The sequence below is a fragment of the Diabrotica virgifera genome, chromosome 4 (assembly GCF_917563875.1).
Source record: "Diabrotica virgifera virgifera chromosome 4, PGI_DIABVI_V3a".
Taxonomy (NCBI): domain Eukaryota; kingdom Metazoa; phylum Arthropoda; class Insecta; order Coleoptera; family Chrysomelidae; genus Diabrotica; species Diabrotica virgifera.
Window position 1 is genome coordinate 174,640,625 of NC_065446.1, and position 15,749 is coordinate 174,656,373.

General features: G+C 33.0%; 1 protein-coding gene across 1 annotated transcript in view; it reads right to left on the minus strand.

The window, feature by feature from the left end:
- Window positions 1-5,579: 5,579 nt before the first annotated feature.
- Window positions 5,580-15,749, minus strand: part of LOC126883250 (ras-related protein Rab-8A) — a 113,472-nt gene continuing 103,302 nt past the window's right edge. The window contains exon 4 of the mRNA XM_050648546.1: window positions 5,580-13,911. Within this exon, the coding sequence (XP_050504503.1) occupies window positions 13,819-13,911 (93 nt within the window). The 3' untranslated portion in view covers window positions 5,580-13,818. The remainder of the gene's footprint in view (window positions 13,912-15,749) is intronic.

Sequence of the window (15,749 nt, forward strand, 5' to 3'; positions counted from 1 at the left end):
CATAGAATTTTTTGCATTTTGTAAAACACTGTACGTGCCTATTCAGACGTGTTCTAATCTCTAGTGAGTGGTCCAAGTTTCATCAAGGTTACTTCCAAGGTACGTTATTCTTGTTACTCTTTCCAGATCTGTTCCGTCGACATTGACCTTCACCCTTCTGTTTTGGTGCTTGCTGATGACCATCGTTTTTTTCTTCAAAAAAAAACAGTAAAATTCTGTATAAAAGGTATATTTAAAAAACCCTCAAAAGGGAGACATCAATCACATAACTAGTTTTCGACTGGTTTACCAGTCATCATCAGTGCTTACGTGCAATGTACATGCTAACCACCAAGATAGTATTATACAAAAATATGTGGGTCAAAGCCCAGTTAAAATAATCCGTCAAGGAAACATTGGTTTAAAAGGCTACCTTTAGCCTGGATGTTTAAAATATTTTATAATTTGCCCTAGGTAACATCTGAGATGTAGATATGAGTATATAAGAGTCATCCCAAGGTACTTTGGTGTTTTATTGTAGGTGCGAGTGTGGTGTTTTCGAATTGGATGTTGAGTATTCTTCCTGCAAGCTTGTTATTTAGGTGGAAACTGGAAACCTATGTTTTTCTTGCGTTTGGCTGGAGTCTCCATTTACGGAACCTACTCTCTGACGGAATCTGACAATATTTTTTCTGAAAAACAAAACGGTGGATCCAACATGGCGGAAAGAAATTGAAAATATCAATCAAAAAGGAAAAGTTTTTGTCAAATTTGGTAGTTTAAGGTCACTGATTACAAATCGAACATTACTTTTTCTTAAAACAAAATGGCGGATTCAGTATGCCCGAAAGGAATTCGAAAATTTTATTTAAACGCATATTTGTTTAAAATTTTATATTATAAGGGACTTTTGAAACTGCTGATTAACAATACATTTTCTTTATGAAGTACAATATTCAGAGCCTATTACTTATGTACAACCGTCCATACATACTCAACAATCGCCAGAATCATGTAATATGCGTCATTTTCCCCTTTTCTATTTAAACAACTGCCAGCAATGCATAGGCAGCTAAACCAAAGTGATTCTGTATCTTCTTACTATATATTTTAAGATTAATAAACATTATAGTCCCAGAATTTTGTACTTTTTGAACGTATCTTTACAAAATTTTGATTATTTCAAGTATATTTTCACTATTTATGCATTAACAAATTTAAGGCATTTATTGTTACTAAATCTTAAGTTAACTTACATCTTACATTACTGCATACTTAAAAAAAAGAATCAGCTTTACAGCGATAAAATTGATAAACTACAAAACGTTTTACAGCGTTTTCAATATACGCGTTCTTTTTCACTTTCTCTGCCGGCCAAAATAACCGCGGACATGGCTTACTTGTTCCTGAGCTATGAACCAGAATACATCCAGTCTGATCCTTATACCTGCAACCTGCGTAATAGGACTCTACGATAGTATGATAAAACAACTGTACACATGAAAATCACTAGATAGGGACTTTTTCGCTTCATGGCCACCTTTTCAGCATTTGGAACCACTGTGCGCCGTGAGAATTTTTTCTGTTTCTTCAAATGACTTACACCTTGTCGCAAGGACCCAGTCATTGGCATAACCAATCTTCCTTGATCTGGCTTCCGATATATCGGTGATGTACAAGCTAAAGAGAAGAGTACAGGTATTGTTTCAAGTAGCTTTGGACTAATTCTGTTGTAAATAAGTCGTTCTAGTAGGTTAAACGTCACCGATAGTAGGGCTATTGGTCTCTAGTTCTTAGGGTTGTTATCTTCTGTTTTCCCTGGTTTTAATATGGTAATGACCTTCGAGCGTTTAAGTTCCTGTGGTGTGGTACCGGTGTTCAAAATGTCTGAAAACTAGTCCATCCATTCTCTCGCATATTTGCCACAATTAATTAAGAATTCGGGATGAATATTGTCAAAACCGGGGGCTTTACATCCTTGAGAGCAACAGTTACTTCTTCGAAAGTGAAAGGGTATTTAGTTTCTGTAAATTGGAATTTTAAAGTTTTGAGCTCTCGTTTTACCTTGATGATTGTATGTGGCTTGTCTTTCGGCGCTCTAGATATCAATATCAGATGTGAGGCAATAGTGTTTGGGTTAATTGTTCTTTTGTTCCTTGTTATGGAAACATAATTCTCCGCTTCCTTATTTTCTTAGTATTGTCCATGCTTGCCTGCTTGATATTTGAAAATTAAAACTTTCTACAGTTTCAGTCCATTTTTCTTTTTCGCTGCATCTAGGCTATGGAGCAGTTTATCTGCTAATTCTTGATCGCCACTTTCAAGGAAATTTTGGTACAGCTCTTGACTGTTATGGGACCAACCAGGAATGTACTCTTTTCGACAGCCTCTTGGTATATGCTTTTTGGCCGTGTCTATTGCGGTTCCGGCGAATCTTTTATAATTTCTGCTGGCAGGGGGTATCCAGCTCCAGTAGGAAAACCTACTTCACATAGTCTTCTTTAGATTCGACTGTGGGCGAGCGATGGATGTGATTAAAGGAATTTGGGTTCCTGCCTCTATGATCAGGGCGGTGTTGACTGTTTGAGAAGCCATCAATTACTTTTCGTGAAATTGCTAGAGCTTGCCCGCTTTGATTAATAGAGACAAAACAGAAATCATTACTGGAAACGTAAAATAAATGAACCTGCTAAACCTAAACGTAAAATAAATGAACCTCTTTTTTAGAACCTGCTAAATTTGTTAGACGACTTGCCTCACAAAAGCAGAAAAATTCTATGCGGGGACTTCAACATAAATTATGCTGCTGCTTGTGCTACCCAAATGTTCTTGGTCAACATATTTGAATCATATGGTCTCTCAATGCACGTTAATTCTCCTACAAGGATTACAAAAACTACATCTACCATAATCGATTATATTGTCTCCGATTTCTCACCCCTTGATGTCTGCTCTACAGTTATTAATGCGGAACTAACGGATCATGAAGCAGTATATACGGAATTTAACATCTTCAGCAAACCCTCCTCGAAAACCCGACATTTAGGTAGGATTTTTTCCGCTCGGAATTTTCATAAATTCCAAAATTTATGTAACTTCTGGCTGGCATTTTCTTTCTACGGACGTGGACTATAATTTCAGTGATTTTTTGGAGAAGCTTGTCTGTATCTTCAATAAGGCATTTCCTTTAATTACGATTAAGCCAAAACATCGCAAACCCTGGGCTACCAAAGGTATCCGCATATCAGCCAAAAATATGCGTTCGCTACTGTATATCAAGAAATCTACTACCAACGTCTCTGTCAGTCAATATATCACCAATTACAGAGTCACCTACCTAAAACTCATCAAATCAGCTAAAAAAGCCTACTATCAAAATCGTCTGGGAAGCTCCAAAAGTGTTGGAAAAAAAACTTGGTCCATAATAAACTATATTTGAAATAAAACACACGCAGCTCAAACATTTGCCCTTCCAAACCCTGAAAATCTAAACGAATACTTCATTAACGTGAGTAAAATATAACATCAACTATTCCGTCTCAACAAGATCCCATTTCCTATCTCGCTAATTCAGGAATTGTCTCGAATTCATTCTTTATAAGACCAGTCTATAAATCTGAAATGATCCAAACGATCAATAGTATCAAAAGCAAATCATCTTGTAGTACTGATGGACTATTCATAAAAATCTTCTTAAATCTCACAGATAATGTGTTAGAACTCCTCGTCTCGTCTCACTAATTAATGATTCCTTTGAAAATGGTAAATTTCCAGTGTGCCTAAAGACAGCCATTATTATTCCTCTTCATAAAGGTGGCGAAAAATCTAATGTCTGCAACTATAGACCAGTTGCCTTACTGCCAGTACTCTCCAAAATTATTGAGAGGCTCATAAAAACCCGACTTATGTCCTTTCTCTATGATAACAATATTTTATCACAAAATCAGTTCGGCTTTTTAACTAATAAATGTACTACTGATGCCACGTTTTCTGTACTTCACGAGGTTTACCAAGCACTAAAGAATAATCTTTATACTGCCACTATTTTCTGTGACTATGCCAAAGCTTTTGATTGTGTAAATCACGACCTTTTGATCAAAAAACTAAATTTTTATGGAATTCGAGGTATTTCTTTGAATTGGTTCAAATCTTACTTAGATAATAGGAAATAACTGGTTAGAGCAAATGATACTGACTCTAGTCTCAAAAACATTGTATGTGGAGTACCACAAGGTTCAGTATTGGGTCTGGGTCCTCTACTTTTCCTTATCTTTATAAATGACATCACTAATTTAAAAATCGATAGAAACATTTTTCTTTTTGCTGATGATACCAGTATCACTTGGAGCAACTCAACTATTGCAACTCTTAATGCAACTATAACTTCTGATCTTCTTACGATAAAAACCAGGTCTGACTCCAATTTATTCTCCTTTAACGTGGATCAAACGGTAGCATTCTCATATAAAGGTGCTCTTCAACCCCTGCTTGTGAATAACAGACAGATCTCTACTGTTGATTCTGTAAAATTTCTTGGTATTCTTTTAGACCGTAACCTCAAATGGTCCCTTCATATCGTTTGTTAAGTGAAAAACTCGCCTCGGCCTGCTATGCCATAAGATCTGTTTCGAAGGAACTCAATTTAGCATCTTCTAAAATAACATATTTCTCTTTGTTCGAGTCTCATCTTCGATATGGTCTTCCTTTTTGGGGGCCTAGTACAGCTGCCCAATTTGATGATATTTTCAAATTACAAAAAAGAGCAATAAGATATCTGTTTGGCCTCAGAAGAACAACCCATTGCAGAAGTTACTTTAAAGATCACGAAATTTTAACCCTTCCATCTTTGTATGTTTTAGAAACTGTTTGCTTAATTCGTAAACACATGCATGTCTTTCCAGCAAGGCATCATCATGACTACTCCACCAGAAATTCACCTTTTGATGTTTATTTACCGATCCCGTCTTCTGAGTTAGTAAAGAAATCTATACTGTATTCCGCAAAAAAAACTATACAACCATCTCCCTTTACAACTTAAATCTGCAACATCTTTCCTCAAGTTCCGTAAAATGACAAAAGCTCATTTATCCAAAAGACCATATTATTCAGTAGAAGAGTTTCTTAATGACTAACTACGAAATCAGTAATGTACAAGTAACTAAAGTATATTTATCTATATTTGGGTGTCACATACAGCAGCTTATCTAAAAGACCATATTATTCAGTCGAAGAGTTGCTTAATGACTAACTAAGAAATCATAGTAATGTACAAGTAACTAAAGTATATTTATCTATATTTGGGTGTCACATACAGCAGCTTAAACTTATTAGTTCCTTTGTGTTTTATTATATGTTGTATGTTCAATTTTGCAATTTATAGTAAATTTGCAATATATTGGTTTTGTTTTTTACTTCACTTTTTTAACTTGTTTATATTTGTTTTATTTACGATTTATCTAATTTCAGAAAATTGTATTTGTTATTGTTATATATTTATTTTTTTTGTGACTCTGTTAAGCTTTGTCCATAAAATTGTGTAATTTTCAGTGACAAAGCATATTTCTATTCTATTCTATTCTAAATATGAAAGAAAAAGTCTGTTTAAAATGTTCATATAATTTATTTACACATTTATGAAACTATAATTAGGGCATGTAATAAACTTGATAAAAATTTGTGTTGTCTATGTAAATATATAAATGTACAAAATCTATGTCTCCTTATAAAAATTAACAATAATTTAAATTAAAATTTTAAGTCCAAATACAAGGCTTATTAAAATCATGGAATTTCAAATAATAAAATTGAAACTTCATGAAATTAATAAAAATGGGTGAATTTGCAAAGTACTTCAATTTGTAGTTACACTTTAGTCCAGAGAGCCACTACGCATCCGCTAGGAAAAATATTCTGATTCGGATTTTTTGCACACTCTTACTCAAAAAGGACCCCTTTTAACAAATTTGCATGTTGCTAGGTCCAAAAACGGGTCAAAAAATTTTTTTGACCAGTTTTTTTTGTTTTTTTTTTTCTAAAATTAATTGTTTGCATCGAACGAAGTTTTTTTTTTAGGTTTTTTGAAACAACGTTCATAGTTTTTGACATATCTTCTTCATATGCCGTGTCCGTATTCAGACGTTGGCAGATGTTTACAAGTTCCTGAAACCTCTCTCTATCGGCTGCTGCGCGAAATAATTCTTCTACCGTGGAACCTTCGGATTTTTTGCACAATCTTACTCCAAAAGGACCCCTTTTAACAAATTTGCATGTTGCCAGTTCCAAAAGGGGGTCAAAAATTGTTTAAACGTTTTTTTGTTTTTTTTTTAAATAATTTTTTTGCACCGAACAAAGTTTTTTTTTAGGTTTTTTGGATAATCCCAAATAGAAAAGGTCTTTAGAGGCCTTTTAGAAAAGGACTTTTCTCTAAAGTTGATACCTTTTGACATATAAGCGACTAAAAATTTAAAAATTGCGAAATCAGCCATTTTTAACCCTCAAAAACTATGTGAAAAACCGAAAGTTTCAATGTTCTAAGGTAGGTAGGTATTCTTTAAACATCGATTATTGAAATTCCGAAGAGTTTTTTGCAATAAAATATTGAAATTCCGAAGAGTTTTTTGCAATAAAATATCGAAAACCCCTTTGTTTTTTAATTTCTAATCAAGCGGGCGCGACACTATTTTCAACCGTTGAATGTATATGTAATATGCGTAAATGTACGTCAGAAAAAATATTCTGATTCAATTTTTTTCACCATATTGCTTGAAAAGGTCCCCTTTTAACAAATTTGCATGTTGTCATAATCAAAAAGCAGTCAAAAATTTTTTAAACGTTTTTTTTCCTAAATCTAATTTTTTGCATTAGACAATTTTTTAAGATTTTTTGGATCACTCCAAATAGAAAAGATCTTAAGTGACTTTTCTCTAAATGTGATAGTTTTCGAGATATAAGCGAGTGAAAATTTAAAAATTGCAAAATCGGTCATTTTTAACCCTCAAAAACTATGTGAAAAACCGAAAATTTTAATGTTACCAAGGTACATAGATATTCTATGAACATCGGTTGATGAAATCCCGAAGAACTTTTTGCAATAGAATATCGAAACCCCGTTGTTTTTTAATTGCTAATCAAGCGGACTATTTTCAACCGTAGCATGTATGTATAATATTATGTAATCGAAAAATAACTTAAGTTTAAACAAAATTGTTTAAAATTTTTTTATCCATTTTTGATCCTGAAAACATGCAAATTTGTTAATAGGGATCCTTTTCAAGCAAGATAGTGAAAAAAAATTTAATCAAAATATTTTTCCGCACATGTATTTACGCATAGTACATACAATGTATACATGCAACGGTTGAAAATAGTGTAGCGGCCGCTTGGTTAGCAATTAAAAAACAAAGGGGTTTTCGATATTGTATTACAAAAAACTTTTCGGGATTTCATCAGTCGATGTTTAAATAATATCTACCTACCTTGGCAATATCGAAATTTTCAGTTTTCAAATAGTTTTTGAGGGTTAAAAATGGCCGACTTCGCAATTTTTAATCGCTTATATGTCAAAAGCTATCAACTTTAGAGAAAAGTCACTAAACCTTTTCGTTTGGAATTATCCAAAAAAACCTAAAAAAAGTTTGTTCGATGCAAACAAAAATTATTTTAGCAAAAAAAAAAAACAAAAAAAAACGTTTAAAAAATTTTTGACCCACCTTTGGACCTGGCAACATGTAAATTTGTTAAAAGGGGTCCTTTTGGAGTAAGATTGTGCAAAAAACCCGAATCAAAATATTTTCCTAGCGGATGCGCAGTGGCTTCTAGACTACTTCTTAATTTTTGGAATGTAAAAATCTCAAGAGTTAGGCAAGGCAAAATTAAAACACCGGGAGTACAGCTTGTTTGAAAATTCACCGCGGTCAGTTTACAAGTGATTATTTAGTGCCCAGTTAAAAAAATAAAACTTTTATTAGCTATACATTTATCTAAGATTGAAAATGATCACGACTTGAAAATGTTTTTTATTTACAATAAATAAAAACATCCGTCAAACAATTTTTTGAAAGCTAATCAATACGGCTAATCCGAATGGAGGATTTGAAAGATATAATTTTATAAGTCGAATAAGTTTCTTGATATGGTTTAGTATTACGTAAAGTTTTAAAGCATATTAAGTGTCTCTTTAGCCAACAATGTGTTTGATGCCGTCAAAATCGTTATTATTGGTAACGCCCTGATCGAGACAATATAAAAAACAAAGTCCATTAGTATGATAAGTACTACAATAGCCTTTTTTAAAAATAGTCCGTTTGTTTCAGAAATTGGAAGAGCTCATACCAAGTGTGGGCTCATACTTCGAAGTGGTTAAATAATTTAAATATCGAGGAGCAACAATCACCAATGACAACAAAATAGATAGATAACTGATTTGTTAGATCTTCGACATAGGCAATACTTTTTCGTTTTATCTGTAGTGGAAATCGAGCTCTCATCATTCGCACCACTTGCAGGTGCACCCACATACGAGCTACTTAGCCCTGCATACAATAAAGGCAATACTTTTTCATTTTGTGAGATAAAAGAGAAGAAACTAGTAGAGGTGGGAAATTTGGCGATAGAAACCTATAAATTTATATTATATTGATTCTTTCCAACCTTTAGACGTATTGGGCGAGTTTGGCAACTACCACTGTGATAGTGACAGTTTTAGTTGACATACTCCTCTGATACATCTAGAGGTGAGAAAAAATTAATATAATGTAAATTTATAGGTTTCTGTCGCTAAATTTCCCACCTCTACTAGTTTCATTTCTTTTATCTCACAATTTAATATGTTTTCCATCTTTTGCGTTATTTATTAAGAGGCTATCCTAGTGTAAAAGTACGCAATTCATATACTTTTTTGGAAATTTCTAAAATAAGAAGTACTGTAGATATCAATTGTTTTGACAATTTGCATGAGCATTTATCATAAAAAGAATTACATGTAAAACAACTTTCATAAAAAATATTGATAATTAAACGATTTATGCGCCATCTAGCGGAACCGTGAAAATAAAAACATAGCTCCACTGCTGGAGTGATTGGGATTAATGCAGATCCAAAAACATAAAATTTCAAAGTTATTATTGAAATATGAGTTATTTTCTATACCATCAACAACGGGTTTTTTGATCGGATGAAAACTGTCAATTTGGCGGGTTTTGAAACTGAAAATGTTTTAGCTAATTTAAAAAAAAATTTCAACACTTCGTAATTTTTCCAAATTTTAATATTTTTCAAAAATCCTAGTGGATGATATAGAATAGAAAATAACTTATATTTCAATAATACCTTTGAAATTTTATGTTTCAGGATCTCTATTAGTCCCAATCACTGCAGCAGTGGGGCCATGTTTTTATTTTAACGGTGCCAGTAGATGGCGCATAAATAGTGTAATTTTCAATATTTTTTATGAAAATTGTTTAACATGTACTTCCTTTTATAGTAAATGCGCATGCAAATTTTCAAAACAAGTACAGTACTTTTTATTTTAGAAATTTCCAAAAAAAGTATATTAATTTCGTACTTTTACACTAGGATAGCCCCTTAACGACAAGTTAGACTTATAGTAATGCTTAGGTACTTGTAATATCCAGATGTTTGACAAGTGACAAATTAACTTCAAAAATGAGATATGAAAGGCGTTGATATATGAAAGGCATTGATATATGAAAGGCTGCAAACACCAACAGGCCAGGTAAAAAAAATATTCAACGATAATTGTTGTCTTCCTTTTAAGAAAAGCGAAATAAATCATTTAACTATTGCTTTAAAAAAAATTTTATTAATTAAAAAGTAATTATATCTTTCAAACTGGTTTAAACAAATCTAAAGTATTTTTTACTAAAAATGTGCATAAATATAAATATCCCTATAAATACATCGGTAAAATGTTACCCTTAATCACAAAAATATCAAAATCAGGCGACATGCCTTTTTCCCATTTTGAAGTATTACCAAAAATGCTTAAAAACCATAAATATCTGAGTAAGCTCCCTAATGTGTGGACCATTTCTCAGAAGTATGAATAATACTCTTCTCCAAATTTGATAAGTGATTTTTTATAGCCACAAAATATGTGTTTTATAATACAAAGTTTTGGCAGATATGTGAGGAAATGAAATAATAGACTTTGTCGATATTTTTTTTGTTATCACCTTTGAGGATAGTAGAATACACACAATTTACTTTGTACGAGCAACATTGATATTATTCCCTGTATAGAATGCAGTAGAAGCAAAACAATATTTGGTGGTCGTATGCACCATAAACTGGCAATATGTACTAGCAAGACGATTTATCAGAACCGGAAGCTTTATATTACCACAACTCAGAATGGGACATATTCTGAAAACAGGTACAAAAAAAAATGGCCAAAAATTATTCCATTTTACACCTCTTTGTACCGTTGTTAATAAAATGAAAAGAAACTTCTAAAAAAAACTGAAAATTTATTTATACTAAGCCCACAGTTCAATATGATAAGTGAAATGAAGTTGATAAGGTAGAAATATTGCATAAATATGCAAGTACGGTATGCTGCAATAGAAGTGTTCGCGCTGTACAACCCGAACGTATTCAAAGTAAGTTCGGGATTGGTTTCCAATGCGCAGGTGTCAACGTAAACTTATCCTGGACATGTTTAGGATTTTTCGCTCCGCCAACAATTTTGGGATTCGTAATGTAATGACGGGTTGCACACATTAAGGTTAGAGAGGTTAGAAGGTTAGGAAGCCTTTTCTTGTCCCTTTCTTATTACGAAATCAATGTCAACAAAAAATGCAAATGCAAAAAATTTGTATTTCAACAAAGAGAACGAGAATAACAGCAACAGGCAAAGGATTAACTTTCTATTCAATGCCTTTCTTAGAAGTTAGAAATTTGATTAGCGTCTTTATTATTTCGACAATATAATTTGGTATTTCCACGCCGAAATCCAGCTTAAATTTTTGTGGGATGTAAAAGATTGTTGAGTTACTTGGAAATTGCATCTTGATATTTAGATATAAAAATTACCTTTAACTTCCTGGGGGTTGAACATTATCTGAAGGAAGGAATAATTTAGTAAAGCAATCATTTCCAATTTTGATATATTGAATTTGATAGGTTGTGACATTGTGTTGTGGTTTGTTGCACCACAAAAATAATGAAATATAACAAGACACACAAATAGTTTCAGAATAAGTTTGATGTGTTGTTTATGATTCATTATTCAATAAGAGACTAATTCAACTCATAAATTAAACTGAAAAATAAACCACAAGAATATGTAGGTACTTATAAGCTCATCTAGATAGAAGAAATTAAGTAAAAACAGAGTAAAATTTATTGTAATACTACCGTAATAGATAATTATCGAATATCGAATGAAAAGTAATAAGATAATAATACTAGAAAAGGTACCTACTTATTTATAAACATACTAAATGCAAAACATTGACAAACACAACTAAAAAAGCTTTAATATAAAAAATATTAAAATGATACAACACTTTACATAATTTAAAAACCAGAATCTACACCTACACGTTGTTTAACAAAACAGTATTTTAGGTTAAGAATTTAAAAATTGGACGGAGTAAGAACAGAATAATGGTCAGTCAGAATGTCAAGAAATTCTTCCCAAATATTTTGTGCGATTGTGCGAACTTAAAATCCGAAACAAAATCCTCGAACGTCGAGAGGGTATCCCGGACACGTTCAGGATATTTTTCTGTACTGCGCGAACACCGAATTAAAAATCCGGAGGGTGTTCAGAGGGAAAAATTCGACCTCCGCGAACGCTCGATTTTGTAATGCGCAGGCGTTCTCCCTCTGGGTACGTTCGGGTTGTCCAGCGCGAAAAAAGCTAATATAAACAGTACTGAAATGCGTATTAGTAAAATTTGTATGAGTCATGCGCCGAAACGTACCGAGCGATTTCAGAACATCGTTATGACATAATGTGAATGTCGTGCTAATGTTAGGAGCTTCAGTACGGTCCTCAGTGTTGTAGATTTTTTTTTTATCATGGAGTACTATTTTTGGTCGTACGGAAAAGGCCGCAAAAACGATCCAAGCTTAAAATCAGTTGCTGACGCATTTATGCTTAACAAGCAGAAAAAAGATTTCTTGGATTCGAACGCCCCAAAGTAGGCGTCGAGCACCTCCTTCATAGTGACTGTGTTTTCATTTGGTGTGTTGTATTCGTATATGGCATATTGGGCCTGTATTTTATTGAAGCAAGCGATGAACGCCGTTAACTGTTAATCAACAGCGCTACAGAGAACCAATTTTCACGCCATTTCTACATGATTTTCAGTATTTTGTAGTGCCAAGAACCTACCTACCATTTAATCAACAATGATTTCAGTAGGACGGGACAACCTTTCACACGGCCATAGAGTCCCTTCGAATGCTGCGCAATTATTTTGGGAATCGCCTTATTTTGCGTATCCACTTTGTCACTTTCCATACCAATCCATACCATACCAATCGCACTCATCAGACCTAATGCGTACATGTGGGGAATGCTGATTTTCGTACCGGTCCACCGCCTGATATTTCGGAATTGCAGACTAAAATTCAAGATTTTTCGTGCCATTCAACAGCCTTAGTTCACAGATATGATTCGAGAGCCTTTGTTAACGGTATGGAAAATGGTTGAAACTGAACGGATAGCATCTTGAACATTTGTTTCATCGGGAACGTCGTCGTGAATAATGTTTGCAAGGTTGTATCATGTAGACTAAATATTATAATAATAAATATTTCAATATTCATTTCAGTTTCAGTACTGTTTATTTTGCTGCAAACTGTCTCTTCGTCGTGGGCAGCTAATACTGTAGAATAAGATAACGAACTTATATAAGAAAATGAACAACTAATGCATGGATTTATTGATATTTTCATAGTAAGTTCATATAAGGTCTTTTGAATGTACCAAAACGCAAGGTTATGATACTTATTAAGAATACTCTTCGTCACAACGAAAGCTAAATGGTTTTCTAACTACAAGACACATTGACACATATTATCACATAGTTAGATTACTTAATGCAGCTAAACAATTAAAGGGAAGATCAAAATGTATGTGACCGTCTCAAAAAAAAAACAAATTACCAAAGTTTCACCAAATACATAGTATTATTTACAAATTATTTTGTGTAGTCTGATATTTGATGCTTCATTAATTGACAGACTTTAGACCATATACTACATTGCTAATATTAGAAACACCAGTTTTAGTGAAATCAAAGGACGATTTTTATATTCGTTGTAGTATTAGTACAACTAATACTACCCAAGAAGAATAATAATTTGGGAAATAATATATTTTTAACAGGTGGAAGAAGCATGGATTTTTATTACTAGAAAGAGATGTATGATTTCCACTTGGGTATAAATACTTTGCAATTTTATCCAACTTTAACAAAACTTGGGTATAAACTACACATTAACAAAAAAGCAAGATTAATGAATAATGGTAGTCATTTGATCAATATTACGACAAAATACAAATAATACAAAATACAAATAATGCAAAATACACAATTTGATAGTGGATACAAACTATAAGTTCGTTTGTTGCTGGATTCCGTTGTAATGAAAAAAATTATGATGTATTAAAATTATAATAAATAAAACGATTACAATACTGACGTTTATTCTGAGAAATGGTCGTAAAAATAGTAAGTATACTCTTATCAGGCATGTCCAAAAAGTTTTAAACACACCCCCACCTGAAGTTGCATAGTGGTAAGTTGTTGGGTAGGCTTATGACGATAAGCGGTGTTTGAGTTTTTAAGCAACTCCGGGAAGTGGTCAGAGTATGGTGCATCTGGATAGCCAGCTGGTGGGTTTTTTCGGTGGTTCTGTTGCTTTGAGTTGATGTCCTCGTGGTGGGTTGCTGGCTTCCTAATAGATAAAAAAACTTTTTAATAAAACTCCCAATTATAGCGGATTTAGATGTCTGTTAATAACGGGATTCGGAACAACTAAGTATCCAGTTATAAATGTTTGATTAATTTTTGAATATCTAATTAAATCACAAACTAGTTTTTATTTCTTTACAAAACAGGTGTAAGTATCTAAAATCTTGTAACGATAGCGCACCCCCCTCGCGACATCGACGATGCTAGGGGATGGATCGCCGGAACGTTATAATAAAAGTTTCGCCGCAAAAGAAGAGGAGTTCTAACGGAGATTTGCTCAAGAACCAACTGACCGAAAGATATTGTCTGGAGGCCAACCGGGCTTTTAACGTATTGAGTTAAAAGCCAAACTGTCTCCGCAGCGATTAAATACTGATTAATCCTTGAGTTGTTCTTTACCGGGCCGAGTATTGATTGGCCTATCCGATCTCCATCCTCGCACCGACCGTCTCCCCTATATTCATCTGTCTATATGTACTCATCAAACACTGCGATGCAAAAAAATCGATCCACTAAAAATTTGGTCATTTTTGAAGTTTCGAAATTCCTAACCCTGTTGTTCGATTTAAGTGATTTTTTTACCACGTTATAGCCATACACTGTTACTAATAAACCAAGTATAAAAGTTATACTGAGAATAAATCAAGTATAGGCAAAATCACTACCAATAAACATGGAATAACTTCGGTATAGGTTATACTTGGTATAAGAATTTAGTCCAAGTTTATACCGACCCACACCCTTGTTTAAGTCTGGTATAACCTATTTTATGAATGTCAAAGTCATCAGAGACAAAAATTTATTATTTTTTTATTTGTTTTTTGAGTAGACATAAAAAAATGTGTTTAAGAGGTATTGCGGCTAACGAGGAAGTTGATAATTTAATTAACATGATGTAAAATACACGAAAAAGGAAAACTTTCAAAGAAAGCATAAATTCCTTTTCAAAGAATGCAGAATAAAAATCCGGTTTCCTAAAGATGATGTAAGGTTTTTAGAAAAACTAGTAGGTGATTCACTTATTGTGAACAAGCGGAGGCTTATCCTCCAATCTACAAGAAAAATAAGGTCTTTATTTTCTATAATATGTAGAAAATCTCTCACGATATTCTTCACAATTTGCTGAAATTAACATATTTACATTGCATTTATAAGTAAAATAAATCAATTTGTTTACTTTTTCTTCACTATCCCATTTAATGCAACGTTCTCTTTTATTTGAAGCCATTTTATGAAATACTCAAACTAAACATACAACATACGAAATAACGATTTATTAAAATATAGCAGAAAATACAAAGTACGAAAAATGACGAAATTTGGCTTGTCAGTTGTAGAGAAAAGTCAAAATTGACATATTTCACCCAGTATATCGTTGTTTTATGCAATTGTGTAGAAGATTGCGCCGTTGCCAAACTATTATTTCGGAATAAAGTGGGAATACTTATAACTAACTTATACCGAGTTTATTGGTAACAAATTATTTTCGTATTATATCTACCTTATACCTAGGATAACTATTCTAGATATACATACGGAATAACCTTAGAATACGAGTGTTTTATTAGTAAGGCAGTTATTCATTGACAATATCGCTGTAATAATATTGTTGCTAGACAGTCAAACTGTCATTGTATACTGAGTGTACGAATCAAACTTTCTCAAAGTTCGCATCACCTTGTGGACTATTCTAGCAATTATAAAATACTGAAATTAAAACCTAACTATAGCCTCAGGTTTTCTTAACATTTTGTCTTTCGATTCATTCGCTTATGTAGGATATTAAAAAATTTAGGTACTTTAACCACTGGCCATGTTCGT